The sequence below is a fragment of the Morchella sextelata genome (genome assembly GCF_020137385.1).
Source record: "Morchella sextelata strain SCLS chromosome Unknown scls_24, whole genome shotgun sequence".
Lineage (NCBI taxonomy): Eukaryota > Fungi > Ascomycota > Pezizomycetes > Pezizales > Morchellaceae > Morchella > Morchella sextelata.
In genome coordinates this window covers 963,408-991,065 of record NW_025408639.1, presented here as the reverse complement: position 1 = coordinate 991,065, position 27,658 = coordinate 963,408, and the positions used below count along the sequence as shown (strand labels likewise).

General features: G+C 46.0%; 11 protein-coding genes across 11 annotated transcripts; 4 read left to right on the top strand and 7 right to left on the bottom strand.

Moving 5' to 3' along the window:
• Nucleotides 1-1,201: 1,201 nt before the first annotated feature.
• H6S33_007811 (uncharacterized protein) lies at nt 1,202-2,607 on the bottom strand (the record flags this gene model as incomplete). The annotated part of the gene is made up of 7 exons (XM_044839165.1): nt 1,202-1,427; nt 1,486-1,531; nt 1,596-1,644; nt 1,707-2,242; nt 2,313-2,337; nt 2,417-2,466; nt 2,529-2,607. The coding sequence occupies 7 exons, from the start codon at nt 2,605-2,607 to the stop codon at nt 1,202-1,204; spliced, it is 1,011 nt and encodes a 336-aa protein (XP_044688684.1).
• Nucleotides 2,608-3,637: 1,030 nt separating this feature from the next.
• On the bottom strand, nt 3,638-4,899 carry H6S33_007810 (uncharacterized protein; the record flags this gene model as incomplete). Its single annotated transcript, XM_044839164.1, has 4 exons — nt 3,638-4,024; nt 4,102-4,170; nt 4,237-4,780; nt 4,880-4,899. 4 exons carry the CDS (start codon nt 4,897-4,899, stop codon nt 3,638-3,640), a joined length of 1,020 nt encoding a protein of 339 aa, XP_044688683.1.
• Nucleotides 4,900-5,200: 301 nt separating this feature from the next.
• On the top strand, nt 5,201-5,428 carry H6S33_007809 (uncharacterized protein; the record flags this gene model as incomplete). Its single annotated transcript, XM_044839163.1, has 2 exons — nt 5,201-5,217; nt 5,284-5,428. 2 exons carry the CDS (start codon nt 5,201-5,203, stop codon nt 5,426-5,428), a joined length of 162 nt encoding a protein of 53 aa, XP_044688682.1.
• Nucleotides 5,429-6,619: 1,191 nt separating this feature from the next.
• Nucleotides 6,620-9,528, bottom strand: H6S33_007808 (uncharacterized protein; the record flags this gene model as incomplete). The annotated part of the gene is made up of 4 exons (XM_044839162.1): nt 6,620-7,035; nt 7,109-9,148; nt 9,218-9,330; nt 9,380-9,528. 4 exons carry the CDS (start codon nt 9,526-9,528, stop codon nt 6,620-6,622), a joined length of 2,718 nt encoding a protein of 905 aa, XP_044688681.1.
• A 229-nt stretch (nt 9,529-9,757) lies between these two features.
• Nucleotides 9,758-10,818, bottom strand: H6S33_007807 (uncharacterized protein; the record flags this gene model as incomplete). Its single annotated transcript, XM_044839161.1, has 2 exons — nt 9,758-9,943; nt 10,027-10,818. 2 exons carry the CDS (start codon nt 10,816-10,818, stop codon nt 9,758-9,760), a joined length of 978 nt encoding a protein of 325 aa, XP_044688680.1.
• A 3,852-nt stretch (nt 10,819-14,670) lies between these two features.
• H6S33_007806 (uncharacterized protein) lies at nt 14,671-16,429 on the top strand (the record flags this gene model as incomplete). Its single annotated transcript, XM_044839159.1, has 4 exons — nt 14,671-15,105; nt 15,168-15,804; nt 15,862-15,987; nt 16,041-16,429. 4 exons carry the CDS (start codon nt 14,671-14,673, stop codon nt 16,427-16,429), a joined length of 1,587 nt encoding a protein of 528 aa, XP_044688679.1.
• Nucleotides 16,430-16,921: 492 nt separating this feature from the next.
• Nucleotides 16,922-17,521, bottom strand: H6S33_007805 (uncharacterized protein; the record flags this gene model as incomplete). Its single annotated transcript, XM_044839158.1, has 1 exon — nt 16,922-17,521. The coding sequence occupies one exon, from the start codon at nt 17,519-17,521 to the stop codon at nt 16,922-16,924; it is 600 nt and encodes a 199-aa protein (XP_044688678.1).
• A 941-nt stretch (nt 17,522-18,462) lies between these two features.
• H6S33_007804 (uncharacterized protein) lies at nt 18,463-18,941 on the bottom strand (the record flags this gene model as incomplete). The annotated part of the gene is made up of 3 exons (XM_044839157.1): nt 18,463-18,702; nt 18,772-18,836; nt 18,902-18,941. The coding sequence occupies 3 exons, from the start codon at nt 18,939-18,941 to the stop codon at nt 18,463-18,465; spliced, it is 345 nt and encodes a 114-aa protein (XP_044688677.1).
• Nucleotides 18,942-20,515: 1,574 nt separating this feature from the next.
• H6S33_007803 (uncharacterized protein) lies at nt 20,516-21,845 on the bottom strand (the record flags this gene model as incomplete). The annotated part of the gene is made up of 2 exons (XM_044839156.1): nt 20,516-21,498; nt 21,557-21,845. The coding sequence occupies 2 exons, from the start codon at nt 21,843-21,845 to the stop codon at nt 20,516-20,518; spliced, it is 1,272 nt and encodes a 423-aa protein (XP_044688676.1).
• Nucleotides 21,846-22,647: 802 nt separating this feature from the next.
• H6S33_007802 (uncharacterized protein) lies at nt 22,648-23,780 on the top strand (the record flags this gene model as incomplete). Its single annotated transcript, XM_044839155.1, has 2 exons — nt 22,648-22,700; nt 22,760-23,780. 2 exons carry the CDS (start codon nt 22,648-22,650, stop codon nt 23,778-23,780), a joined length of 1,074 nt encoding a protein of 357 aa, XP_044688675.1.
• A 1,193-nt stretch (nt 23,781-24,973) lies between these two features.
• On the top strand, nt 24,974-25,572 carry H6S33_007801 (uncharacterized protein; the record flags this gene model as incomplete). Its single annotated transcript, XM_044839154.1, has 2 exons — nt 24,974-25,389; nt 25,470-25,572. 2 exons carry the CDS (start codon nt 24,974-24,976, stop codon nt 25,570-25,572), a joined length of 519 nt encoding a protein of 172 aa, XP_044688674.1.
• Between the last annotated feature and the right edge of the window lie 2,086 nt (nt 25,573-27,658).

Here is a 27,658-nt window from a genome sequence, read left to right as displayed (position 1 = left end):
TCTACTCCTGTTCTTTTCGAACTTCACCAAAACTTCTTTGATAACTTCGAATCAGTACTCAGGTGAACCTGTGAGCAAGGGCTATTCAGTGGTTATTTTTTTGTATTTTTAGGAAAATATTTGAATTTTTAAGTGAAAATAGATAAAACGTCTCGGTATTTTTTTCCACCATATAAATTTTGAGGCCAAGGCCAAAATTTATTGGCTGCTTTTGGTTACCATGGGCGGTTCATGTATGTATTATGGGAACGCTACTGATCTAGGGTTAGGTTATTTACTTACTGGATTGGAGTGCGTGGGTTTCAGTCCAGTAAAATGGGTATATAGTAAGTACTTATTACTAGTAGCTACATGTAACTACATGTACTTATGAGTGTTATTATGAATGGAATAGAGCGTATTTGCCAACCGTCAATTTCAACTATTGACACTTCAAACTTGACAGTTTCGGGAGGCAAAATTGACAGTTCCCCGCAGTGGCCAAAATCGATCTGGTTAACGGTATGACAGAATAAACCCCGAAAACCAGACAACCCATCACGCTACCTATGAAGTACGCTGTTGGAACTGAAAATTCATACCCATGATACTAACTTCGGTAGTAACAAAACTGGGTACTTGTGATCCTCCTGGTATATCTCACAGCATGCCGCCCCACCGAAATTCAAAATTAACAGCCCCGGTTGCCATTTCGGAGCCCCACAATTTGTAAATTCTTGAAATTGACGGTTGGCAAATACGCTCTAATACTAGCGCCAAAAAAATACTGGTTATACAGTACATGTAACATTCTCCGGCAGCGGCCCAGCACTTTGTTCTAACCGCATACATACATGTAGTAAGCACCGAGTATTGTTATACTCATATACATACATGTAAATAGATACATGTAGTTACTATTTTATATGGTTTTTGGTAGTCGTGGGCCATTCTACCTAGGCATATTTTACTATCGTTAAGTAGAATTCCATTAGTGCTCCACTTATGAGTACTCGAGTACTAGCGCCAGAAGTTGATGGGACCGGGCCCAAGATAGGTAATTATTCTATGTACTACTGCCCGTTAGGTTTACATCTGGCCAGCCTTTGGATACATGCACCTAGACTCACAACGTACTGCAAGATCCTAGTTCTTCAATTCGCTACAAGCAATGCCTTTGGCATGCCAGGATGTACATAGGTAATAATAAATCTAGGTCTTCTTACAACTTCAATTTACCCCCCAAAACGACATTGCTAAGCCACTCATCAATATGCTTGTATAGCTCTTCTGGTGCTTCCAATAGCGCCCAGTGCGATGCCTCCACATCTCGAACCGTCAAGTCGGTGATGAGTTTATCCTGACCATCCATCATTTCCGGCCTAATTGCCATATCTTTCATGGCGCGGATAATAAGAGTCGGACATTCAATGCGTGTGACCTCTAGTCTACATAGCATTAATATTAGCGAATATTAACGGGGAATTAAAGATGGGATGGATGTACTTCTGCTCATCCTCGTGGTTAACTTCGCGGATTTTGTACCAGTTCACTAGAGAATACGCTGGTTAGTTCATGATCGTTTCTGACCAGTATGGGTAGTGAGGGGCTTATACAAGGACCGTGAAATCCCCTCGAGAACGCATCCATATATACTTCCAAATCCTATTCCCCCACAAACGTCAGTACCGATTATCTTACCTCCCCTCTCACTAGATTTTACATACCTTCTCTGTAAACAATGCACTTAACGTATTATCCTCCCCGATCCCGCTGATCAAATCCTTCTCGACCTGTAGTTTCCCCACCGGCTTCGCATCCTTACTGTTCCTGTACAAGAACTTGATAAATTTCCTCCTATTATCTTCGTTCTCCAAATCCTTGTCCGTCTGCGGGTCCGAAAACGCAATTTGATACGTAAGGCTCGGGTACTTCTGGACCATAACATCCAGTGGGAAGAATACCGGCATGATTGGTAAGAAGAAGCCGCAAACGGTTATAATATGGGTGAACCTCTGTGGGTGGTAGAGGTGGATGCGGTAGGAGACGAAAGCACCCCAGTCATGACCGAGAAGAATCACGTTTGAAAGTTTGAGGTGCTCGGTGAGAGCGTACATGTCCGAGGCTGTAGATTTCCAGCTGTATGCCGAGATGGAAGAGGGTGGCACTCGGGGCATGTCTGTTTTTCCATAACCAATCATGTCGGGGACCACGACGCGGAAGCCTTTTTGCAGTAGGTAGGGAATAATATTCTTCCAGCCATCTATACGTCCCTTGATTAATTCCTGATTTTCTACTTACAGTCTGGGTGGATAATAGGATTGGGGACGAACACCAGAAATCGGGAAAGCCATGGATCTATTCAAGAAGCTATTAGTATATACGTATATAGTCCGGACCTTTATTCTACCAACAGTTAACTGTACTGAGTACTTACACAGACAATAGTCCCCTTCGGGGTGCCTTGTGGAAGTCCTTGAACGTAGTCTAAATGTCCATCATATCAGCCTCGAAGGCTCAATCATACTGTTATCATGCGAGCGACTTACGGTAATTCCTCCCATTCAATGTTGCAAACTCATGAGTGACACGGGGGTCGTCGTATGGGTCGATTGGGTTCAAACGCATGATGAAAGTATGTAATTGTATTAGCTCTGAAGTTCGAGTCTTACTCTTTTCTCAACGAACGGCTTTAGGTATTTATAACCCCTCCTCCTCAGGGATCCTCGAAAAACGCCGCTTTAGCAAGTACATTCCTGGCGGCAGCTACATATTAGTCAATTGATTATTGACCGAGGCGCCGTGATAATTGATAACTAAAACTAGCCACTTTCGGGTCGGGGGTCTATTCATCCATCCCCGTCCCAATTTCTGCACCTCGGCGTAGATGAATTTCGTAATTGGGTATAATATAAGGGATTACGAATATAATACAAGTCACCACTTGGCTCGGCGCGTGGAAGAATACGAACTTCCTCGGTCTCTTGCCCTCTGTAGGTCACACTATGTAACCACTTATGTAGTAGATATATCCATTTAGTAGCCGTTGATTTAGAAACAGTATTACTAAGTAAGTGATTTTCATACTAGTAGTACCCACAGGTCGGCCAACCAACCAGGAACAGGGTTTCTTTGACAGTGGGAGAACATCCACTAATAATAAGTCGTTCATCCAAGAAGTAGGTACCTACTTTAAATATGTAGCTACACAAATACATGCAGTAGAGTACCCCTCAAACTGACCGACTACCATACATAGTTACAGCCATACTCTACTCGCGTACATTCAAAAGAGAACAAACCGGAAGAGTGCTGGGAAAAACAATATTTGAAAATCCGCTCACCTCTCCGGGGTTTACCTTTTTTAGAGGTATTGTTTCCATGCTAGACCCCCGAACGCTAAACAAAACCACGCTATTCACACCTTCACTTCGCCACTAAGTGGCCAATTAAAAGGGTTTATGTAACCAGACAAATGAATGGAGAAATACCACTCTTTTAGAACCCAGTGGTAAGTATAAGTAGTAGTGGTTGTTAAAGAAAAGAGAAAAGAAAATTCCATTCAAGAAGTGCCAGCAGGTAGAAGAAACCCAGTGATGACAATAATTATCAATGAATCACGTAAAGTGAATATTAATGATGACCATTGGTGAGAGTTTTAATATATCACCGTGTCCTCCCCAGCTTCGACGATTTCCCCCACATCCCCGATATCGGATTGTCTTCTAGTGTTGTCAATCTCATCGTGTACAGGCGCATGGTCAAGGTTAGTATGATCGCCATCATCGTGACGCCTGATATTTACTTCCGTTGCATGATCATTATCGTCTATCATTGGTGAATCATCATCTTCATGGTGGGGGTCAATGGCTAAGCCGGGCTCGTTAAGGTTATTAGCCCCGCCATTAAGTTGCTCTTCCTCCTCCTCTCGCTCGCGACGCAGCTGGAATTTACGCTGCTCTTGTGCAATCGAGTCTTCTGCCTCTTCTATCTGGACTTTGATACGTTCCTCTTCTTCGGGTAGCAATTTCCATGGAAGGTAGAACTAGATATTCCATCAGTCTCAATCTTTTCAGAATTCACATATTTCTCGCTCCTCTACAGAAGCTCCATGTAACATACTAGTTTTGGTTGCGCGCTTGTTTGTAGAATGTGGGCCTGGGCAAGTTCATTGTTGTGACGTATTTGCATCTGTTCAGAAATCAGCCTCCTGTCTTCCTGAACCATGGAATTTAGAATTGAAAGAAAGGTACTCACAGCACGTTCGTCAAACCCCCTCTGTTCCATGCGCCTGCGTAGATTGACATTCTGGTCCTCTTTCTTCCGGCGCTCGTCAATCTCGTTGGTTTGCTGCTTCAGTTTCTCCTGCAGTTTCGCTTCAACCTCGCGACGCTTCACCGCGCTGTTACGGGCTCTAGCCGATGAGGAATCCTGCTTGAACTTGCCAATGGTCCCTAGGAGGGCTCCGAAAAGCCGTTTCCCACGTCGGCGCTCCTCCTCGTTCCCGGCTGCAGCCTTTCCGGCTGATGGTCGTCTGCTGGGCCGTGAGCTCTCATCTTCTGATTCTTCAGCTTTTAATCTGCTATTCCTCCCCCCTCTCTCCGCCACATCTTCACCGTCATCCACTGAGGGGTAGTGTAACTCCCTTCCGTTACTGCTGTGGTCTTTGTGGTTAAAACGTGCCCTTTTGGAGGACTCTGGGGACGCGGTGGATTGCCTGCGTTTGGCAAGGAGTTTTGGGGGAGGTGATCTGTCCATATCATCGTTGTGGGGAACAACGACCGCCGATGCGACAATAGTTCTGTAGAGTTATATTTTAGCATTGCTTTCTTAAAGACTCTGAAAGTCTAGGGGGGAATCGAATAACGGGTGCGCGAAATATATGGGGAATTAATCTTACACTTGTTCTTCTTCCGACATGACCGATATCGCGCTATTAAGGTAGCGGTGGAGGTCGAGGTGGGGTGGAGAGGTATCAGCGCTGAACAGCAACAGCAGAAGGAAAAGCAATCAAACAGCTGTAGTATCATACTAGTCTCGGGGAATCAAACCCTGGCCCGGCAAAGCCACACTATGTGACATCTCTGTGGTTGCTTAGTAACAGGAGGATCTGATAAAAGCTGTCACCTCAAATAACAACCAAGCTAACTAGTTCATATTTAAGCTCCTCCGAACCTCAACCTCAACCTACGATCCTCCCTAAGATACCCTCCAGCCAGTCATGTCGCGTCATCATCCGTAAGTCACTCCTTTTTATTTATTTCCGATTCACAGAAAACTAACTGAAGGAAAACAGCGACTTAGTAATGTGCCGCAAGCAATCCGGCATAGCCATCGGCCGCCTCTGCGACAAATGCGACGGCAAATGCCCGGTCTGCGATTCCTACGTCAGGCCCACAACCCTCGTTCGGATATGCGACGAGTGTTCATTCGGAAACTACCAGAATAAATGTGTTGTCTGCGGAGGAGAGGGTATCTCGGATGCTTTCTACTGCTTTGAGTGCACGCGACTCGAGAAGGATCGTGACGGGTGCCCTAAGATTATCAACTTGGGTTCATCGAGGACAGATCTATTTTGTAAGGCTCTCACCTTCTTCCCCTTTATGTTGAGATATTACATTGTATTGACGGCGGATCCATGACATAGACCAAAAGAAGAATTTTCGCAATCACTGAGCGCAGCACGAAAGCTGCGTGTGGGAGCGACCGCCTCTATGTTTTGTGTCTGCATATGGTACTCATTAATATTACTAAGACATCCGAATACTCACTCGCAATGTGCCTACGCGGAGGCCGGAGCTTAAACGAGGATATAACGAATAGGCTATGGGGCTATGAGAGGTAGATGGGATGACGGTTTCTGTACTTGTATTATTACTATACTTCGCTTTCGGCGCATTCGGTTCACAGGTTTACCCAAAATGTAAGCGGTAGGTTGGTCACAGGGATGGCAATATCTGTACACACTTTTTATTTTTGGTAAAATATTTACTCTGCTCAATACATACACCCATCCTTATTTATCCTCTAACACGCAAAACACGTGAAGTATCAGAAGGTATGCTTGATGCCACAAGTAGTTTTGATCTATGATGCGCTTCATACTCAGAAGAGCCCTGCCTCCCATTCTTCCCATTTCTTTCCCGTTTCCTCCAATCTAACATACAGAGAATGCAAGATAAAAAAACAAAGCCTCCGCCCTACTAACTTCTCCAGACGAAGGAAAGAAAAAATTGGATTGATCCCAAAATAATGAATGATTACAAGACAGAAACATATGAAACACAGCCCCCTTTCGCAATTGCTGAGAGGCAAGTAAATAGACGATATAAAACACGAAAAGGATAATGATAAAAAAAATAAAAAAAAAGATCCCCAAACTAGCAACGCAACATAAACAAAACCCGCTGAAAAAACCAAACCAATTGCTTACAAACCATAAATAGATATAAAGAAAAGAAGAAACCTAGTTCGCCTCTAGTAAGGGAATAAGAAATAATAAACTCCAAGAAAATAACAAACGAAAGCAAATCAAGTGAATGCGTCCCACAGCGTAATGATAATAAGATAGAATTTTTAAAGATGAATGGATATACGCAAATAAAGGCAGCTCCCCCCCACTCCGCCACTAATAATTTTGTTACTCTGTAGAGGCACCAGGGGTGTCTGTCTCTGATGCCACAGGTGCATTCTCACTAGCTTTCACCCCGTTCAGCGCTGCAATCAACTTCTCCTTTGCACCAGGTGCACTCAGGTCATCTGGCATATCTGGAAGATCATCCTCCCCTTTCATTGGCATTATATGACCAATGTGAGAACCACGCCTACTTGCTGGCAAAGTTGCGGGCAGTTGCGGTATCAAAGTATCCTCTCCATCTTCTCTCAGAGCTGTAGTAGGCTGGACTTGTTGCGAACTTCTTCGGCTAATAAAGCCCGTGTTAGGTACTAGCCCGGATTCTGTATCTGATTCTGTCCCAGGTATTTTTCTTCTCAGTCTATCCTCTGCAGTCATATTCTGCCATTCCGAACCGAAAGTAATAACGCTAGCTTTCTTCCCTATAGTTCAAAATGAACGAGGTGAGTTACCATAAATTATAAAAGATATGTCTCGGGATAAATTTCTACATACCGTGAACTGTAAAACTTCCAGATCCACGAGCCAGCCCTTCGGTGTCACCGGGATACTTCTCTCCGGACTGATTACCATCCTCACTAGAGACATCCTTTGATTTACCTCTACGATGTCCAAGACCTTGGGTTTCTCTGAGAGTTCTGTGGAGACTTTTCCGGATCTTTGGTCTGCCTGACTCCTTGTCTTTTCCTTTGCTCTTCTCCTTCTTTTTCTTCTCATCTTTCTCCTCATCTTTGTCTGCATCTGCATCCCCGCCAAAGCTGGATACCGAAGGTGAACGATAGCTACGTCCAGTATCGATGCTAGCATGATCATTACTAGTGGTCGCAATATCCGCCCTCGAGTTTCCTAGCGATGAGACCGACGGTGTGCGAGGTAAGTTCGAAGAGAATGACGTTCTTTCATTCTGTTCAGGGTCTCTCCGGGGAAATTCCCACGCTGTAGATGTATTTTTAGTGCTAGATGTGTTGGAGATAACATGAGTAATGTCCTCCCCAATTGAAGCCGCGGCTTTGGGTGGTGTAAACATTGCTTGAGTAGGGGTTGGCGCACCAGAAGTTGGCGGTGTAGCTTCGCGTATTGATCCGGCAGGTGAGTTCTGAGCACTGGCACTGGGCGTATTAATCTCAAGATTCCTTTTCTTCTGTTCTTTCGCCGATTTCCGCTCCTCGTCCATATCCATTGCCAGAATATCACGATGACACCTTAACTTCCACATTTCCATTCTAACCCATTGCAACTTTGCGGCCAACGATCCTGCAGCTAATACTGCTTGCTCTCTTGTTTTTGGCTGAATCGGGGTGAGGATAGAGAGATGCCTAGCGTTTCTTAGGAGTGTTTGTAACTGACGGTTTGTAGTCGCCAATTTTTCCTCTGAATCAGTGATCTTATGCTCAATTACCTCTCGTCGGGCAGCTGAGATTTCCGCCGCCAGCTTGGTGTCTATCCCTCCTCTGAGAATAGAAACTTCTCCAGAGGGTGTTTGAACAAAATGCGTGGATGTTGGCGTATCAGGAACCCCATCAGCCCTCCTAATCGCTCTTGTCCTCTGCCCCTCGTAATTTCCACCAATGACGCCCCTCATCCTGATTCCTGCCGTTCGGAACGTCGCTGCATAATTCAGCTTTGCCAACCAATCATTCATCTCTGCCTCAGAATCCGCAATAAAATACTCCTGCATACCACCATGCCTAATAAAAGCAAATGCGTGCTTATGTTTTTTGTAAGTTTTATCCAACAAAGCCACTGCATCATCCGTTGATATCTGCGCATCAGGTTTAAACTGTTCAAGTGGTGGCTTGAAAATTACCGGGGTCCCAGTGTTGTGCTTATGGTGCGATTCATATTGTGTCATTAAATTCTTGACCCAACTAACATTCCGGAAAAAGTAAAGCTGTGAGCCTGTCAGAATAACACCCCACTCATGCCATGGACTCCTTGTTTTCTTCTTTTTCATCTCTTTCCTCCACAAAACTCCAACCTTCGTCACTTTGATTTCCACTACTCCAGGATCAGCACCTTCCGGGTTCTCTGTAGTTGATGGCGATAAGAATGCATCGGGCCTTGAGCGTACAGACATGATCTGTAGAACCCCCGAGCGAAAGAATGCCCTGTGTAAGGAACTCATCTCCAGGCGCGATGCTGTCCCAGTGTAACTATACGGATCTTCAATCTGCACTACATCTTTCAGACTCGGTCGCAGAATATCCAGTTGATTGTCAATAATTAAAGTGTAAGGATCGACAGGTTCCTTGAGTCGCTTTCCATCCTGATTTCCCCTGTTGAATATCCCCCGCTTTGGTCTATGTGGCACAATTTTCTCCCCGTTGATATCAAACTCATCCTCCATTCTGATAAATGGTGTATAAGTGATGTTGTGATAAAAACATTCTAGAATGTCACTAGAGATGCCCTCATTTGATATTGCCTGAGAGGTGTTCTTGATGTAATCTTGCTTCTGCATTTTTCGTTTGTTATTTTTGTTGAAGAAATCGGTGTGCAACATTATCAACGAGAACGCAACATAATACGCTTGGTCTATATATTGTGAGAACCCAGTTTGACGTATAAAAGGTTGCAGGGGGGGGATTGGCTTCTAAGTCTCACCAGAATCTTGATATATAAAAGGGTTGCATTCATGATATCTATCCGCAAAAGCTTGAAGAACACGATCTATTTGTTGGGTTTCTGAGGGAAGTTCAACTTCCATGAGTAATTTCCTGTCTTCAATCAGCTCATGTTTCCTTCGATTTCATACTTCTAGCTTACCTCAACGCCATATCCATAGGGGTAGATGAAAAATCAAATGTTCCCATGTAACTTTTTAACACTGCGGAATGAAACACATCACCATTCCTTGCAAGCAAAGACGCTACCACACTCTTACTAAGCGCTTCAAATAGCTTAGAAAGATACATCTGCGGAGTATCCTCGTCATTCCTCTCCGGAATAGTAACAATTTCCTGCGAAACGGCCAACGATGTTGGACCAGAGCTGTATGGTTGAGGTGACACATTCCTGCTGATTGCATTCCCAAATATTGGTTCGCTATCCCTTCGTATCCGCCCAAACATTCCACTGAAGCTTTTCCTCCCAATGCTCCCACGCCCCTCTACTCGATCCAACGATGACATTGTTGAACTGCGGTCACGTTTGGTGATCTTTGTCGGTGTGAGCGACGTGGGGCTCGATTGAACTGAGCGGGTCGAAGCAGTCGAATTTGAGCGTAGGACACGCGGTCCGCCGGGACCTGCAAAATTGAGGCCAGATGCTGCCAGCATATGAGATGCGAATTGATGGTCGCGTGAGCCGCTCCTCGTAGGAGAGGGATGGCTATTTGACATCATGGACACTGGACGTCCCATAGGAGTAAGATCTGTATCAGATACTGATGGTCTCGGGCCCCCATGTCCTACCTTTGATGGGAGTGGGAATAAACTAGTCTCCTTCTTTTTACGGCGGGGAAGCCTAAAGAACGTGGTTGTGGTGGTGGTGGTCTGCGTAGTAGTAGTTGTGATGTAGTGATCCGTGGAGCTGGCAGTTGAGCGGGAAGACTCTGATAAGCGAGGCGGGGGCAATGGTAAAGATGACATCTGGTCGTCATAAGCTGGTGGCTCGTGTATTGTAGACCCTGTAGGGTTGGTTCGTGGACGTTCCGGTTCATCGAACGTGACTCGACTAGTTCGCATGCTGGAATTTGTCCGTGACGTGCTTCCATCCCGCCGTCTGTTTTTCGAGAATGAGCTTCGTTGCGATGACTCTTCGGATGATAGGGCAGCCGGACTGCTGGAAGGCTTGCTATCCAAAGTTTTTTGCCGCCACAGCCTCATCGTGCTTTGTCTTCTCGGGGGGGCAAAATCGTTCGTGGGAGCTGTAGTAATGATCGAAGGGGTAAGTGTTAGAGCATCGGGTGTGGTTGGGACGGGAGGTGGATTTGAATCTCTAGCCTTCTGCCCTATCGCCGAGTCCGAGGCATGCCGGAACCGCATTAGACTAAAGCGAGGATTTGGTTTTGCAGCATGGCTTTCTGTGTATGAAGTGGTAATCTGTGGTATATCTGGAGTTGGTGAAGATGGTCTCCGAGAGATCTGCTCACTTGAGCGGGCGAATGCAAGACCTCTTGTAGCCTCTAGATTTCTCGATTGCTCCAAGCTCCGTCGCAGTCGGAGGTCCGTTTCACTGCGTCTACCATTATTCCGTTTGAACATAATTTATGATTTATGCAGAATCGCGTGGCAAGGTCAACGCAAAGCCTGGTATCTGGTGTGCGGAATATGTACTGGAAGAAAACTGCTCGCTCGCTGAAAAAGAAAAAAGAGAGGAAATAGGTATAGAGCCTAAAAAAAACGATAGTGGGATGTTAACCGGTGTTGGAGGAATGCAACATTGTTTTTTGCGCTGAGAAAAACGTAGAAAGGACGGAGAAGCTGAGGGAAAAAAACTCGAATCAAGGATGAGGGGTGGAAAGACAAGACTGCGAGGGCTGAGAACCGTCTTGGGGGGAGGGGGGGCCGCTGCTGTTGGCTGCTGAGTAACTTGGTGTAGCAGGACCTCGAAAAGACCGGCTTCTAGGGAGTAATAACAACGGCAGCAATCTCTACTACCATGCGGATGGGTGATGTGGTGTATGTATGTACGATGGGCGTGCGTGATAGAGGGGAAATAACTACGTGAGAAGCATGTACCGTGTGTGTATGTATGTACGTGTGTTAGGAACTGTGTTTCTGAAAACAAGAGCTGAACGTGAATGTGAACGTAAGTATGTGAGTAAGTGAGTATGCAAATGTATGGCTCCGGGGGAGGGCTAATTGACTGGATTTCGATGTGTGGAGAGGTTATGTGATTTGAGCAGCAGCGGGTATGGGGATGCCAGTGTGTGGTCTACGGAATGCTTGTAATTGGTGGTCAGCTTCTGTCAGACACACTACCACAAAGTGATATCTCCTGTGAGATGAGGGAAGTCGGAAACCAGAAAAGAAAGCCCGCTATGTGCATGGCAAGCATGGGGCAGCACACACTGCTACACTAGCTACCTGCACGAAGCTGCTGTAGAGGTGCCTTGGCTCCTTCCCGAATTCTCATACTTGCAGGCTCGTGTAACCCGGTTGGTGCCTCCTGAGCCACGCGGCCAGACAAACATACCTATTGTCCACCGCACAGACCGACGACGTCGTCCCAGTCCACCGGAACCTTGAAACATTACATCTCCTGTCACTCACTGCAAGTAATAAATAATTCCTCCTGTCCGCCATTGACTGATTCTGCCCGTCCCTCCTAAAAAGAATTCATATCGGCTTTGAGGCGATAGAGCACGAATACTCAAGACCCGATTGCGTATATCGAATCTTGCGTTTCTGTCGTGCAGGCAGATCCTGGAGTGCTGTAGTCTCACTCCTAAACCCAGTAGCGCGCTATGTACCGGCCCCGAAACGGGTCTCGGACATTGTCTTCGGAATTTCTGGCATGCATAGGTGTCAAAGCCTTCGTAGAGCGCGTTATGAGATTCACTACATAGAGTACCTACTACCTACGCAGAATGGTATTAACCAGCAACCTATCACTGGATCCCTAACAGAGATCATACCTATTGCAATACCTATATCCAGAATTTAGAGCACTATCTTCAATTAGCTTAACCTATATACTACAGTAAATATGTATCTAAGCTTTACTTTGAACCATGGGTGCAGGACAATCTCTGGCTGGTATGTACATATGTAATATATTTGGGTGTGAACCCGGCTCCATCACATTCCTCATACTCCAAAATTTAGTACTCCACATGTACTCAGATCCTTGTTACCTTCTTCGCCGTCTTTGATGACGTATAAAGCATGTTGATAACATTCTCCCCATGCCTAGAATTCTCAACTCCAAAAAGAATATAAATCATGACGGATTACATCTATGTATATACACATATATGTATCCGGTAGAACCCCTTGCGAAACTGATCAATCCTATCAACTGGCTTTTAATTTTAAGCCTCACTCGCTTAGCTTGATCCTTAACTAGAAGTATTGCTATTAGATCTAGAGTACTACATGTATGTACATACATGTAGATGCATACAAGTACTTGTTAATTGCTGCAATATATATTTGGCGATCATTCGAGAAATCCAAAATCGAGTGAGTGATTAGTGATGATTCAACACATAATTCACCCCGCCTAGTGGATCGTTGAAGTGGGATTTGGCCGGATATACTTTTGCACTGACGGGCTCTTAGACACTAAAACTAAATTACAAGCTACCTTGCGCTGGCACGAAAATGGTATTAATTGTATTTTTGGTGCACATAGGTACGGCGCGATTAGAGGCCTAGACCGGTGAATTTGGCCATGCGAAACTCATCGCACATTACGGTAACCCAAATTAAGGACAGCATATATGATCCCAGATGAATATCATAGAACTGATATTTTCGGTCTGAAAACCCAAATGAATGCTTTGACCAGCCACGCCGCGATGCACGGACATAGTTAATTTGAGGAATACGATCCACGATGGCACGGAAAATATTAAATCATTGTTTGTTGTTTCTAAGAATCAGCGGCTGATCTAAGAAATAGGCCTGGTAAAGAACAAGACTTTGGACAGTTAGCTAAAGTCATTGCAGCATGTATACACATGTGCTTCCTGAAGAACTAATACATGTATCTGGATACAAGCATTTTCCGGCCTTTGGCCGGAGTAGGAACTGTTATGGCTTAAACAATATCAGTTTACCAACGCCTAAGATCACTGAAACCCCAAGATGCCCTGTGCACATATCTGATATACTATTTGGTTGACTCAAGGTATGTTGGAACCAATATCTACTGGCTGACAAACATATTTGATAGAATATCTACTAACTCCAACATATTTGATAGAATATCTACTTACTGACAAACATATTTGATAGAGAAAAAGAAAACCCCTCAAACCTGGCCAATCAAAACCTTTAAATAACACATTGCATATCGGTATATCTATATACTTATTAGATATGTCGTCTTGTCATTGACTATCGACCAAAACTGTGAGGATTGTGGCGATAATAGGTACGTGTAGTCATAACAGTGTGAATGATAGTGAAAATCTATTTGAACCAGTCAGCATGAATTCATGAAAGTAGATACCAACTAGCAAGTCGTTCACAAGTCGTTCTGTTCCTAAAATAGTACTTGTAGGCATGTACTTAATTAAGGTATTTTACGCTGGCTTTTAAAGTAAAGCTGATTGGCAGGGTAAACTCGAATCCGGAGCTCATAGGAAAGGGATGTGGGCGCCATTGCGGGGTTCGCAACAAGACCGACTTTCGCTGTTCATCCGCTCTACCGTTGCCAAGACCGTCGGCGATCGAGCTCCGGAAGCTAGGACATGCGGGGGCCCAAAGCTAAAGGTCAAGGCCCGCCCTCTCAAGTTGTATGTTTGGTGGGGATTTTCCAGATGACCGAGAGAAAGAGTTACATGCGGTTGATTCATACAGTACCCCCAGAAATATGTACACCTTTCAAATTACGTGAACATTCGTGTCACACCATAATTTATAAGTACAATTGCCTTTATTTTTACGTGAGTTTTTTCTGTCGACTCCACTGTATGTACTACCTTGTCACGATTACCTACTCTTCGTTGTCATAATCAAGTGCCTATCGAAATAGCGAATAGTATCGAGTCTCAAGTCAAAGATCTATTTCGTTCCAAGGATGTTAGATCACTGCTTGCGATCTGTAGAGCACGCAGCACACTCCAAACAACGCAAAAGTATTATTTTAGCGATTTTATATAGCATGCGCCATTAAACGCAACAATCCCTTTGTGCAAGCTAGCAAGGACCAATGACCATACCCCCTAACGTTCAAGGACATCGCCAGCCGCTGCGCCTTGTAGAACTTACTATCTGACTGTTCCACCCACTGCGAAGTGAGTTTCAGTGAGGATCAGGTTATCCACTCCTCAAACTGCCACCTAGAATCATTCATCTCATACTCATTCGACACTCACAACTGTCCCATCCCATCGTGTCCTCGTGCCTCGCTCGCTCTCTTCGATCCCCACAAGCTAGTGTTCCATGCACTTCAACACAAACGTGCTCACGTTGGCAGTGACAGCCGCAAGCTTGCTGCTGTCCACTGCCAATGCCGCCATAATTCCTGACTCAGTGGTACGCCGCTCTACGGTTGCCGAGCCTACACCGAATACCTTGATCCCGCAATCCGCTGTGGCCGAAGATCATGATGACCGTCTGTGGACTACCAAGATCCGTGATACCGTCGTTGGAAGCTTGTTCGGAAAGTCCACTCGGCATGGAACGAGGCGAGAACAGCAGAAACGCTTGAGCCAGACTTCTAAGATTATATCTCAATATGATGGCGACGTAGTGCTTCGGTTTAACCTGTCGTCGCCGGAAGAGGCGAAAGCTCTCGCCGAGGCTTCTCATATTCTATATCTAGATGTTTGGTCTACCACCAGGAGCCACGCCGATATTAGGATGGCTGAAGATATGGTATGCCCTCACCGGTGCTTTCTTTAAACAATAATTGGTACTGATGCCACCGGAACGGCTAGGTGCCCTCTTTACTTGGCCTACTACCAAAATCTATGCAACACTCCCATTTCCGTCTGATGCATGACCTTGCCCGGACAGCGCAGGATACCTACACTGGCGCCTCTAATGTCTACTCCAAAGAAGACATGGCGAGGTTGGAAACTGAGAATCTTTTTTTCCAAAATTACCAACCACCATCAGTGATCCTCCCATGGATGAAACTCCTCGAATCTCTTTTCCCTAGCTTTGTTGAAGTGTTTTCCATCGGAAAGAGCTATGAAGGTCGTGAAATCCAGGCACTTAGAGTAGGAACCAAAGACATCGGTGGCAACAAAAAACTGACAATCATCGTCACCGGAGCCGCCCATGCCCGTGAATGGATAAGTGTTTCAACCGTATGCTACCTGGCATATTCGCTTATTTCCGGATACGGAAAGGAAGATATGGATATCAATACAATTGTTGATCACTTTAATTGGGTTTTCATTCCGACTCTCAATGTTGATGGTTACGCATACACCTGGGATGCCGATCGTTTATGGAGGAAGAACCGACAGCCGACTGGGCTGTCGTTTTGCAAGGGCATTGATCTTGACAGAGCTTACAACTTCCATTTCGACGGATCACCTTCATCGCAAGGAAACCCTTGCAGTGATAGTATGAAACCTTTATCTCTACCCAGAAATATTTCAACGCGCTAATACATTTTCTCAGTGTTCCCTGGGACCAACCCATTTGAAGCCACCGAAGCGAAGACCTTTGCTGATTTTGCGCGCAATTTATCTGCAGAGGGTACCCCAGTAGTTGGTCTTCTTGACTTTCATTCTTATTCGCAACAGAGTAAGCTTTCTACAGCCCGTCTTTATGGTCAACTTTACTAATCCTGTCTCTAGTCCTCTACCCATACTCTTACTCTTGTGATAACATGCCGCCCGACCTTGAGAACCTTGAAGAGCTTGGTTTCGGCCTTGCCAAAGCCATCCGCCAACAGTCTGGTGAACACTATGAAGTGACATCTGCATGTGAAGGCACTGGGTTTGTGGGGTTTCAAGGGGCTGGTGGAAGTATGATGGACTTCTTTTATGCGGATTATCGTGTTCCATATGCCTACCAGATCAAACTTAGGGATACTGGTAGTTATGGGTTCTTGCTTCCAAAGGAAAATATTATTCCTGCGGGAGAGGAGAGTCTGGCTGCTTTGAAACATTTTGGTCAATTTATTCTTGACGATGGATCTCCGGTCGAAAGGCAGGAAGTGAGGCAGGAGAAGGAACTCAAATGAGACTGACATATGATACGTCGTACATTTCCCCTCACCCACTCCAATTCCTTTTACTTTATTTTCTTCATGGCCCGCTTTGTTTTGATTACTGTTTATGGCCAATGATTATTTGTTGGTAAAAAGGTTATAAGTCTCGACTTTTTATCTCTTTTTTATTCTTCTTGCAAGGCCTAGTGTTTTTTATTTTCTTTTTGATCGTGGCATCGAGTACGATATCGGATGAGTGGATAGTGCGGTCCTTAACAAGGGTAACTATGATGGGGTTTGAATATTGTTCTTTTTCCTTTGGTGTTTTGGTGTGGGAATTGGGGCTGTGACGCTTCTACGCAATAATGGGTTGGAACAAGATTGTTAGTGGTACTCGGTACGGTAGTATGTACGGGAATATCTAGGTGTTTGTTTGTGTGGAATAAGGTTCAAGTTTCAATTCACCTGATGAAAAAAAAAATATTTATTACGCAAAATATTTTAGGATTCCCATTGCGTACGCTCTTATTGGTCCTTCTCATAGAGTTCAAACCCATATGGCACCCCATCCTCCTGCATATGCTCCGGAACATCCTCATTAACAAACGTTGAAAGCTCTCCATGCGTCCTCTTCTTCCACCCATTCGCCGGATCCCTGATGTCCACCGGGAAAAAGGTATCCACATCAAATTCCTTATCGATGATAGTTATGAGGATACTCGTGGTACCGGGGTACCTCATAGCTACATCATAAAGCTGTGCGCCCCCAATGACAAAGATCCTCCCCACCTCCCCGCTACCCTCAGACTTCAATGCCACCAACGCATCATTTAACGATCTCGCCCACACCACCGCATCCTCTCCCACAGAATTGTTTGTGGTCCGAGACACAACAACATTGATCCTGTCCGGTAATGGCCTAAATTTCGCTGGAATTGAGTCCCAGGTTTTGCGTCCCATGATGACTGCATTCTTCTTGTTTGGGGCTTCAGGCACGAGCCGTTTGGTGACGCGAGCAAAATAGGACAGCTCTTTCCGGAGACGCCACGGGAGACCCCCAGACTTTCCGATGCCGAGGGTAGCGCTTGTGGCAGCGACGACTATGGTGAGCGGTGTGGGAGGCATTGTCGTGGTCGTGGTTGCGGGGTGTGAAGTCATGATGGGTGCAATGCGTTGCGGTGAGGATCGGACGTTGTTAGATTTTAGTGACTCCAATCGTGATGTCTCAAGTATCCGCTAGCAAGAGCTCGGCCAGCCCTGAAAAATACATGTACCTACATATTGTTTATCTCCCACTCGTTTGTTGGCGGACAGGGATTAAAATGTGGCCAAGATATTCAGTAGGTCAAACGAATATCTATCATCCTAATTCGCCTCATAGTTACCGGTCACATGATATATTTAACTAAAAAAAAAGATACTTATGAGTTACTCTATGAGAACATAAGCAATTCTCGGAATTTACAAAGTTCGTTTTCTCTCTATGAGCTTGAGAGGGGAAGGTATACAATTAATGAACCAATCAATTGAGAAGGGAAGGTGATTAATTGAGAGGGGAAGGTGACGTTGAATTAAGGTGAGGCTCAGCTGTGTGTACTGACGATCCTTGACATGGAGATCTACTTTAACAACTGTGGGCCTTGGCCTCTTTCTATTGATAGGAAATCCACATACTGTGGCTTCATTGGATGATACTGTCCTATCTTTGGTTTGAATGGGGTTGAAATCGATCTTCACATTTATTGAGTTGATATCCAATGGGCATGTAATTTGAGGTAATACGATTTGAGACTAGTCGAATCTTATTGGAGCGAAGATAAAGGATCGACCCTACTAGAGTATGTTTCCCCGGTCAAGAACCAAATGTATTGTTCCATTTGTCTCGTTGAACGGCCCTATCAAAGATCACAATAAAAAATGTACGTTTAAAAATTATCACTAAAATAATACTTCCCAAAGGATCAACTCCAGCATGCATATAATACACCTCAAGCCATTTGAACACTCCACAGAGTTATAAAAAAACCCTCTTATCATCTGTAATGATACTTCACTTGTGGGTACAGCTATGTACTCGATCTCGGCTTACTAGCAAGCTTCTGCAGTGCCTCTCCCACCTGTTTCGCGTTCTCATCAGTCGCCGGATCGACCACACCGAGTTCCGAGCCCAACTGTCCAAACAGCCACGCCTCTTTTAACGATCTCGTCAAAGACAACAAGTCCTCTGCTGCCCGAATCATAGCTGAGGCGTGACATTCGATTTGATACGTTTCCGCCGCGGTGATTTCGCGACCCTTCCCCTCGACCTAGTTTGACGGATGGATCAGACTCGTGGCGTGGGGGTAGTGGTTAGTAGGGGGAGTGGGAGTGCTTACAGGCGCTAGTTGTGATATGTTCTCAAACCGCTTGAGGAGAATGTCTAGGTTGTGGTTAACTCGACCTGCGATCTCTCCTGTCAGCTCTTTGTACGTACATCGGCCTTGTGTTTGGTCCCAAGGACCATACCTTGAAGACCTGAGCGAACACCTAGTGAAGGATCACTCATGATTACGGATTCAGACCGATTATAGATGAAGGAGGTTGGTGGTGTTCTGTAGCTATGTTGATTTAGCCCGACTTGTGGTTGCTGAGCTTGAGGTGTGTGGGGCCGCCAAGCATACAGAGGTCAGTCTTATCAATTTCTTATCTTCACCACATCTCACTCGAGAAAGCAATTTACCATTACCCTAGACTAACCGAAAGCACTAGCTCCAGACACCACCGAGGATTGGCTTAAATCTTTAATATGTACCATCTTCTAACATGTAGGCATCAATCCTCTATTCAATAAGAGACTATCACCATGAGTAATTGGTTGTTGGTGGATCGGAAATTAATGCTTTTAAAACCGGAATAAAAACACATGCATTTCAATAATAATTATAATTATCTACATGTATGTAGTGTACGACGTGGTGCAGAGTCGATAGTAGGACCGGGAGAAAAGGAATAAACTCTAGATCTCATTCTCACCCCTCCCCCACCACACGCAACACCGAGGCCAGACCTGCAGCATACCCCGCACATGCACATAGCCCACACTATATCCAAGGAGCTCCACTATCTGGTCTCAACTAGGCTCCAAACGATAATATACATGTATGAGTAGGAGAGTCCCCAACCCACTAGTTGGCAATACGGGCATAAATACTAACCCTCTCCCGCCCCCAAGATAGGGGTCTTCATTAACTATTCTAAATTGTTCTGGTAAATAGAAGGTCCCGCATGTCTACGGTACGGAACTACCTGCTCGTGATTTTTACGCGATCGAATGCATTATCAGTCTTGGCCAAGCTGTTTTAATTAGGCGCTCACTCTGGGTAAACACGCAGCTACATACGATACGTACTCTTGAAGGTTATGTATGGGTATCGAGTGACATGCCATGTAGGAATATATGTAGGAATAGTAGCTCTAGTGGTTAGCCTAGTCTCATTAATTAATCTCAGCTCCATACTCGGTATATATGTATCCGGGACCCGGGGTTAACGAGGATGTGTCAATCATACTGAGAGAAACACTCAACTCCTAATAGTGATATTCCCACACAGTACAGTAAAGTAGTAGCCCTGGCCATTTACCCACCGGAGTACATGTACTTAGCTATGCACTTTGCGACCAGGATCTCAAGACTGTATACGTAGTTAACAATGTACGCAATCACTCAGTGTACAATGCTTTGATCATCGAGTGACAGGCCATGAGTAAAGACCATTCACCCAAACTAACTCCATAAGAGAGAGAGAGTGGGGGATAAATGTAATGAGTTTTCTGGGTGTTACATTACGTATATGTAGCTCTACGACGGAAACCAAGGTTGAGAGGCAAAAATAAAGCTCATTATAGGATAGAGTAATATGGGCACGATGGCATTAAGGCATAGTCATAGAAATAAAAAAGAACAGAAAAGGGTAGAGGAAATCCTACGCAATTGAACCAGTAAAGACATCTCTCTCTCCACACTACATTTGGAGTAAATAAAAAGTGATGATATAGAGTGTGGGAAAGATCCGGGGGAAAAAAAGAGAGAAAAAAGCTGCAAAACGCCTATCAATCCAGGTTTCTGACTACATATATCTACTAAACCCTAGCTTTCTTTTTTGGCCTGCCCATATCCATTTCCTCCTCCTCTTCATTTGCCCGTTTCTCGATGCCTTCCTTATCTTCGATAGCCCTCCCGTTTTTCACACTTTCCAACAACCTCTTATATTCATCCTCGACATGGAAATATGTTTCTTCCAGCTTATCAATCCTCTCCAACCGATCAAGCTGCGCCAAGGTATCTCTATTCTGCTTATAGATCCTGCCCTTGACCACTAACCTGAACATCTTCCAGTTTCGGTCCTTCCTCTTCCGCTCGTCACTCTTTTTGCCATCCTTCTCCTGTAAATCCTGTAGTAGCGCCATCTCTACACACCTCGCGAATTGTCTCTCCGGCATCTTTGCCGCCTTCCTTACCGCCTCAAGCGGGAAGTCCTTCTTCGACACCGCTGTGAGCGTCAGCCCCTTGAATGCCCCTCCCGTTTGTAACCTGCCTAGATCCCGTAAGTCTCGCAGATCGGCGAATGACTCGGATGGGTCCTCGACGGTGATTTCGAGTGTTGCGGGGTCTTCAAGATAGTGCGCTATAAGAGCATCATAAAAGCGCGAGCCGTGACCCTGGCGCTGGTAGGGTGGAAGGATCAGGAACTGAGAGAGGCGTGCGCGGGCGAGGTTCTCGACTGAAGGCGAGAAGTAGTAGTACCGATAGACGGTAGAGTAGCCGATGAAGGAGTATTCGTTTGAGGGAGACTTGGCATATAGGAAGAAGATATCCCAGCGCTTCTGAGACCACTCATCGTCGTCTAGGGTAATAAAGGTGCCGCCTTCAATGAAGAGGAGGATAAGGATCTGGATCCGAGAGAGAAGGTCTTGACAGAGGGGATCTGACAGATTGGCATGCCAGATTTCATAAGTGGTATCGAGATGCGTGGAGGTATGGAGGAGGGATCCTGGGGGGGTGAAGGGGGCGGTCTTGTTTGCGAGGGTGTTTTGGAAGGTTTTGAGGTCACTTTTGAAGGCTTCTATAAAATTGTTAGGAGGTATCTTTTTGTTTAACAAACTATAGATGGGCGCGCAAACCTTCAGGAAGGTACTCCTGCAGTATGGCCTCTACATCCTCTGCGACGACTTCGCCAACGGGTTTCTTCTTTTTGTCCCAGCTCACGTCGAGGCAGGGAGACATGCTGTCCGCTGCAAACGCAAGACGGACATTGAGGTTGCGATATCCAAAGATGGTCTCCGATTCGCCAAAAATGGGGTATGTGAACTTTGGGTGAAAAGTCGAGAGCTCTTCCCCGGAGGACGGGGAGTGGAGGGAGAGTGTTAGGGCCTCATTGGCGTCAACAGACCATTCGTCGATTGGTTCCATTCTGAGGTCAGTTGGGTACGTTCTTTCGGGTGATCTGGTGCTGATTGTGAGATATGTGACAGAGTGTTGGTATTTGTGTTTGATGATAGTCGTTGGGCTAAAGGACGTCGCGAGGATTATTATTCGAGGAAGTCGCGTCGCGCGCGCAGATCACGATCGGATACTACAGCAACCAACTAAATCGGAGTTATGCAGATGTGTGTTTGATATCAGAAGATTTGTCTTAACACAAATCTATATGAATCCCACGTGGTAATGCAAACTATCCCGCAGTTCTTTGATTTAGCTAGTTATTATTATTAACAATTACCATTACTTTTCAGTGCCATAAAAACTTGAAGTATTCAGAAATAGAATTAAGGTTGAGCAGGATTGTTTCCAGCTATCACAAGATAAATTATCACTTGTACGGAGTGTATGTCCATTTGAATATGCATGGCCCTTGGATATCCTGTGTTAGATTATTCTAGCGCATTGATACATACTCGAAGAGGAGGAGTGAGTGATCATCTCAACAACAAAGCTACAACAAAAACGGTCGTCACCGTTCTTTCCAACTCCATACCTACCTGTTCCACCAAGGTACCCCCCTCTAACTCTGTGCCGAGTCTCCGCAATAACGCCTTCTTTCACGAATTAATGACATCCGCCTAACCCTAACTACCCTTATATTCTATTCCATTGTGCGAATCGGTCAATACTTGTTCAACTCAAACGCCGAAAAGTCTCCCCCATCAACGTTGCGCAACAGATACCGCAAAGCTAATCACTCCCGACTACCACCACTCTCACCTCTTCCAACATGGCAGATGGTTTAGGAACGCTGCTTCTTTTCAGCATCGCTATGGCATTGGCGTACGTTTCTTTCATGCACCCCAATGGTCTATTCGTCCAAAACTCACACCCCTATCTAGCTCCCTGGGCGCCGGTTTCCTGCCTCTTGTAGTATCCCTTTCGCCGTCTCAGATTCGCCTAATATCGACTATCGGAATGGGCGTTCTAGTCGGCACTAGTATGATCGTCATCATCCCCGAAGGAATCGACACAATCTATAGCGCAAAGCCCTCCGTCCCAGCCGTCCGAACCTCATCCGAGCCCGCCGCGAGAAGCATCTGGGTCCCTGATCACCAGATCACAAGGAGGGAAATACCAATTTTGTACCCCCGCGGCGATGATGCCGAAGAGCATGGACACACACACACCGACCCTAACACCGGCGGCGTCATCGATGCGCCGCCAGCAGAGGAAGGGGAAGACCACGACCACGGCCATGACCACGAGTCAGACGCGGGAGCCCACAAATGGGTCGGTCTCTCCCTAATATCCGGGTTCATCCTAATGTACCTTATCGATGTCATCCCAACGCACGCGCACACTACTACCGCTCCATATCATATTGCGTTGGACTCTCTTCACTCACTCAGCAGTCCGCCAGATACCCCTCTCCACCCGCACTCCTCACGCCCGGCCTCTACAACACTCGGCCTTGTGATACACGCCGCTGCAGACGGCATTGCCTTGGGTGCTTCCTCGACTTCCTCCAATGTTGCGCTGGAGGCCATCATCTTCGTCGCTATCATGCTGCATAAGGCGCCAGCAGCATTCGGATTATCAGCGGTCTTGCTGAGAGCTGGCTTGGGAAAGCGCCAGGCGAAGATGCACCTAGTTGTGTTTAGTATGGCGGCGCCTCTGGGAGCGTTGGTGACATGGGTGCTGGTCAACATGCTGGGTGGAGAGGAGGTGGGCGGCGCGGGTATGCAGTGGTGGACAGGTGTGCTGCTGCTGTTTAGTGGAGGGACATTTCTATATGTAGCCATGCATACAATGATGGAACAGGCGGCGATGGTAGAGAAGCCGGGTGTTAAGGATACGTGCGCGGCTGTGTTTGGGATGCTGTTGCCGCTATTGACGCAGGTCGGGCACCATCACCATTAGTTCGTTGGTGACGCGGGTGACATTTTTGTATGTTTATATTTATATCAATTTCCCTTTTTGTACCGCTTAAGAGGTATGTGTTTTGATGATTGTACTGTGGTATGATGCAATATGATTCCCTAGTCCTGGCTCTTTTACGTGCCTTTCTTGTTTTTCGTTACTTTCTCCATCTAGTTATTTGACGGCATGGGATGTCGATGTAAATACCGCTTTCTATTTGGTACTAGAGGGGGGTTTCTTTGATTGGGGTGATTATATGTAGTTGCTGGTCGGGCAAAACGCGTGGTAGAATCCTAGAATCGAGTGAGATATTATGATTAAAGTTATCGATAGGTAATTACAGTCAACCCGAAGCAGCCTGGTAGGCTTCTGTACAAGCTTCCAGAGTGCTTACGTACGACTTTATGTCTTTATTTGAGTTTGTAGGGAATGATGATCTCTAACATTAAAATCACCCGTCTTGTAAGCATTCATGTCCGGGCCCTCTATACATGTAGTTGAGTTGAAAGACGAGAACTACATCATGTACGTATCGAGTGCATTAAGGGAGATGCGATGTAAATCTGTATTGCTATTATAATCGCTCCCCTGACTAATATTATTGACTTTTGATCTACATAGTTCACACTTTCGATACTAGATACATGTAGTTAATTCTTCTCTTCCAAATGTTATAAATTTAGGCTTCGAGCCACAGTTTGCGAGCTCTTTTTCAACAAATCACCCCTCTTTTGGGGACTATGTATCCACTACCCCTTGAAGTTATGTTATTGAGTATCACCGTGCCAATTTTCGCGTAATTACCATGAAGCTCAGGCTTAAACAGAGTCTCGAGTTTTCTGGGTTTTTATATACTTTTCTTCAGATATCCGCGAACTGGTATTTGATTTTTTATATGCGGCCGGAGGCCGCTTCTTACTAGTAGTACTGCATATAGCGAGAGGTGGAATTATTGTAGAAAAAGGCCGGTCTGAGAGCAGGGTTTGTATGGCTGATTGGGCCAATAGGACTCCTCCCATATTTCTACCACTCACTGTACAGTGGCTTCTCCCACCGCACAGCTGCAGTTTAGTAACAAATGTTACACAAGACCAAGTAGCAGTCCACGTCCTAAATCAACTGCGGGGTTGGATTAACTCAATTCTCCATGCGCACGTCGATAACGAGCTGATTTCACACTTCGAGCTGACCAAATGGCTGAAGCAGTAGGACTGGCAGCGAGTATTCTCGGGATTATCCACATCACAACAAAGGTAGCTTCTCTTAGCTATTCGTATATTAGTGGTGTAAAGCGGGCACCAGACGAAATTCGAAAGCTTGCGGATGAGCTCAAGTCATTAACCACAGTCCTCACGACTTTGAGCATCTGCGCGAACGACCATGGCCCAGCGCTACTACAAATCCAAGGCCCTTTACAAAGCTGTGTTTCTGAGCTGCTTAGCATCCAGATCAAATTAGAGAATAGCAGTATCAAAGCAAAAGGGCGCTGGTGGGATATGAGCTTTTCAAGGCTACAATGGCCTTGCGAAGAGCAGGAAACTTTGAACTATGTCTCGAAGATCGAGAGATTCAAGAACCTTGTTACACTTGCCATGAATGCGGATCAAGTGTATGTGGATTTTTTTTTTTTTTTTTTTTTTTAAGAAATTAAGAAAGATATAGAAGTGTCATTGCTAAAATTTGTAAAAGAATTCGATCGAAAGTCATCGAGACAGGTGTAAAAGAAATAAATGCAATGAAATCAAAGGATGAAGCACTCCGGATCAGTAGGGCCATCTTCCAAAGTTTTTAATGTTCGCTTGGTAATCAAGCTCACATAAGATATCTTTATCCCAGAAAAGCAACGTATGGAGGTACTGAACTGGTTGTACTTGTAACGGAGCCATTTCAACTGTCTGGTGTATGAGTACACACAGGGCCCGGTTACATGCTGAGAGTTATTGTTAGAAGCCAGTTGCACGGTGATATGCAAGTACCGGCAGTGTGGTTAGCTACCAGCTGTTAGAGTAACTACATTCCGGGCGCTAGGAAGGGGATCTATTCATGGGAGCAATGACTGACGAGTCTATGCCTCGCCAGTGTCTAGAAGATCGGCCAGAGTGAAGCTCTGATTGTCCGGTGATCCACTGTATCCTCGGAGCATTGTAAGTCCGCCGAAGGGCAGGGACTATGCTAGGGAAGTCTACAATAAGCGGAAACTCTACAGCAATGATTAAGCTTACACCTGAGCGGCAGCTCATCCATGCAGGTCCTCGGTTGTGTGGCAACCAAGGCTGCAGGTGTCATAAAGGCTTTGACTAAGGGTGGTTGCCTTGGGTATCGGAAACACCTGCTGACGCTTAGAGAAAAGCGGGGTAGCGGTGGTATTGTTTTCCGGTACTGAGGGAAGGCCCACCGGAACTTAGTAAAGGAGTTAGGAGCAGAGGACAGAGGCCTTTGGAGTATAAGTACTCAGGCTCATTCTCGCCCTTCAGTCCTGTTCTCTCCAGTCTTCATCGAAAAGAAAAACCAAGTTCTTATCGGTAGCAGAGCCCTTAAAGATTATTGAGTTCTAGCGATAGTATCTTTGAATAATCTGCAACCTGATTGTCTATCTTGCACGGCCGTCCCTATTCTATACAAATCTATTTCTCTTAGAAAGGACCCCCGTTACAGATAATCTTTAAGGCTCAAATCACCTTCAGATTATTCTTCCTCTATACAAAATGTCCGCCCTCTCGGCTCCCGATGCACCCCTTCAGATTGAATGGCAGCCGGTGCCCCTACAGCTTGATGCCACCGGGCAGACACAGCTTGTTAAGAAGCCCAGGACCGCTCTACAGGCCTACATCCCCGGTTGTGAGCCTGCCTGGCAAGATACCGACGAGATTTCCGCCCAACAGTTCTTCACAGAGCTCCAGACCTACCTCCAGCACAGCCTGCAGAATCAGTTGACCCGGGGCAGTCAGGCCCTACTCCTTGTACAAGAGCGCCAGGCAGCACAGAATGCTCTGATGGCAGAAGCTCTTGAGTACATGAGGATGGAGGTCAACTCTGTTCAGGAAGAACTCCGGAAGTATGTGGAGAAAGATGAACTGAATGCCGATGCCATGGAGATTGAGTGGACAAACCCGGCCACTCCACCAGACTTTGTTGCTGAGATACAGAAAGCTCTTGATGAAGGAAGACTGGTGGTGGCTAGACCAGCAACTCCGGCACCAAATCCCGTCTCCAGGTCCTCTTCTAGGGCAGCCACCAGGACAATGCAGCGGAGGGCCAGCCCCTTCGCAGCATTTCCGGTCCGATCCACCAGGAGAGTCATCCCTATTGTGCAGCCAGCGGTGGGGGCTTCGCCCTTACCACCTAGCCGCTTCGGTGGAACACACCCACTCCTTGGAGGAGCTGACCGATCCTTTGATTATGAAGGAGAATTCTTCTCAGGTGCAGGCCGAGGACCTCCCAGTCCGCTAGCCAGAAACCCGGGAAGGTTCACCATGTCTGGGGCCGCTCAACCAGCAGCAACCTCACCATTGGCCAGCAATCCGGCACCAGTGGCACCTGTGGCCCCTTCTGCTCAGTCCGCCGCTCCCCCGCCAGCTGATGTGCAGGGTGGAAGCGGTGGAAACCAGAACCCTCCACCTCCTGCGGGCCGTGCTCCTGCTCCTGGAGACTCAGACAGTTCTGACAGTTCAGACTCGGAACCAGAAGGTGGTGATAGAAGAAGGTGGCGGAGATATCTTAAGAAGAAATTGGCAAAGCAACAGAAGGATCTGTTTGCTATGATGTCTCAGCAGTACCAACCTCCGGCCACCTCTCACCCTTCTACCTCTACCAGAGCTCGAGAACCAAAGGCACCACCACCCTCCAAATTCCAGGGCAAAGCGGAGCAAGTGGAGACC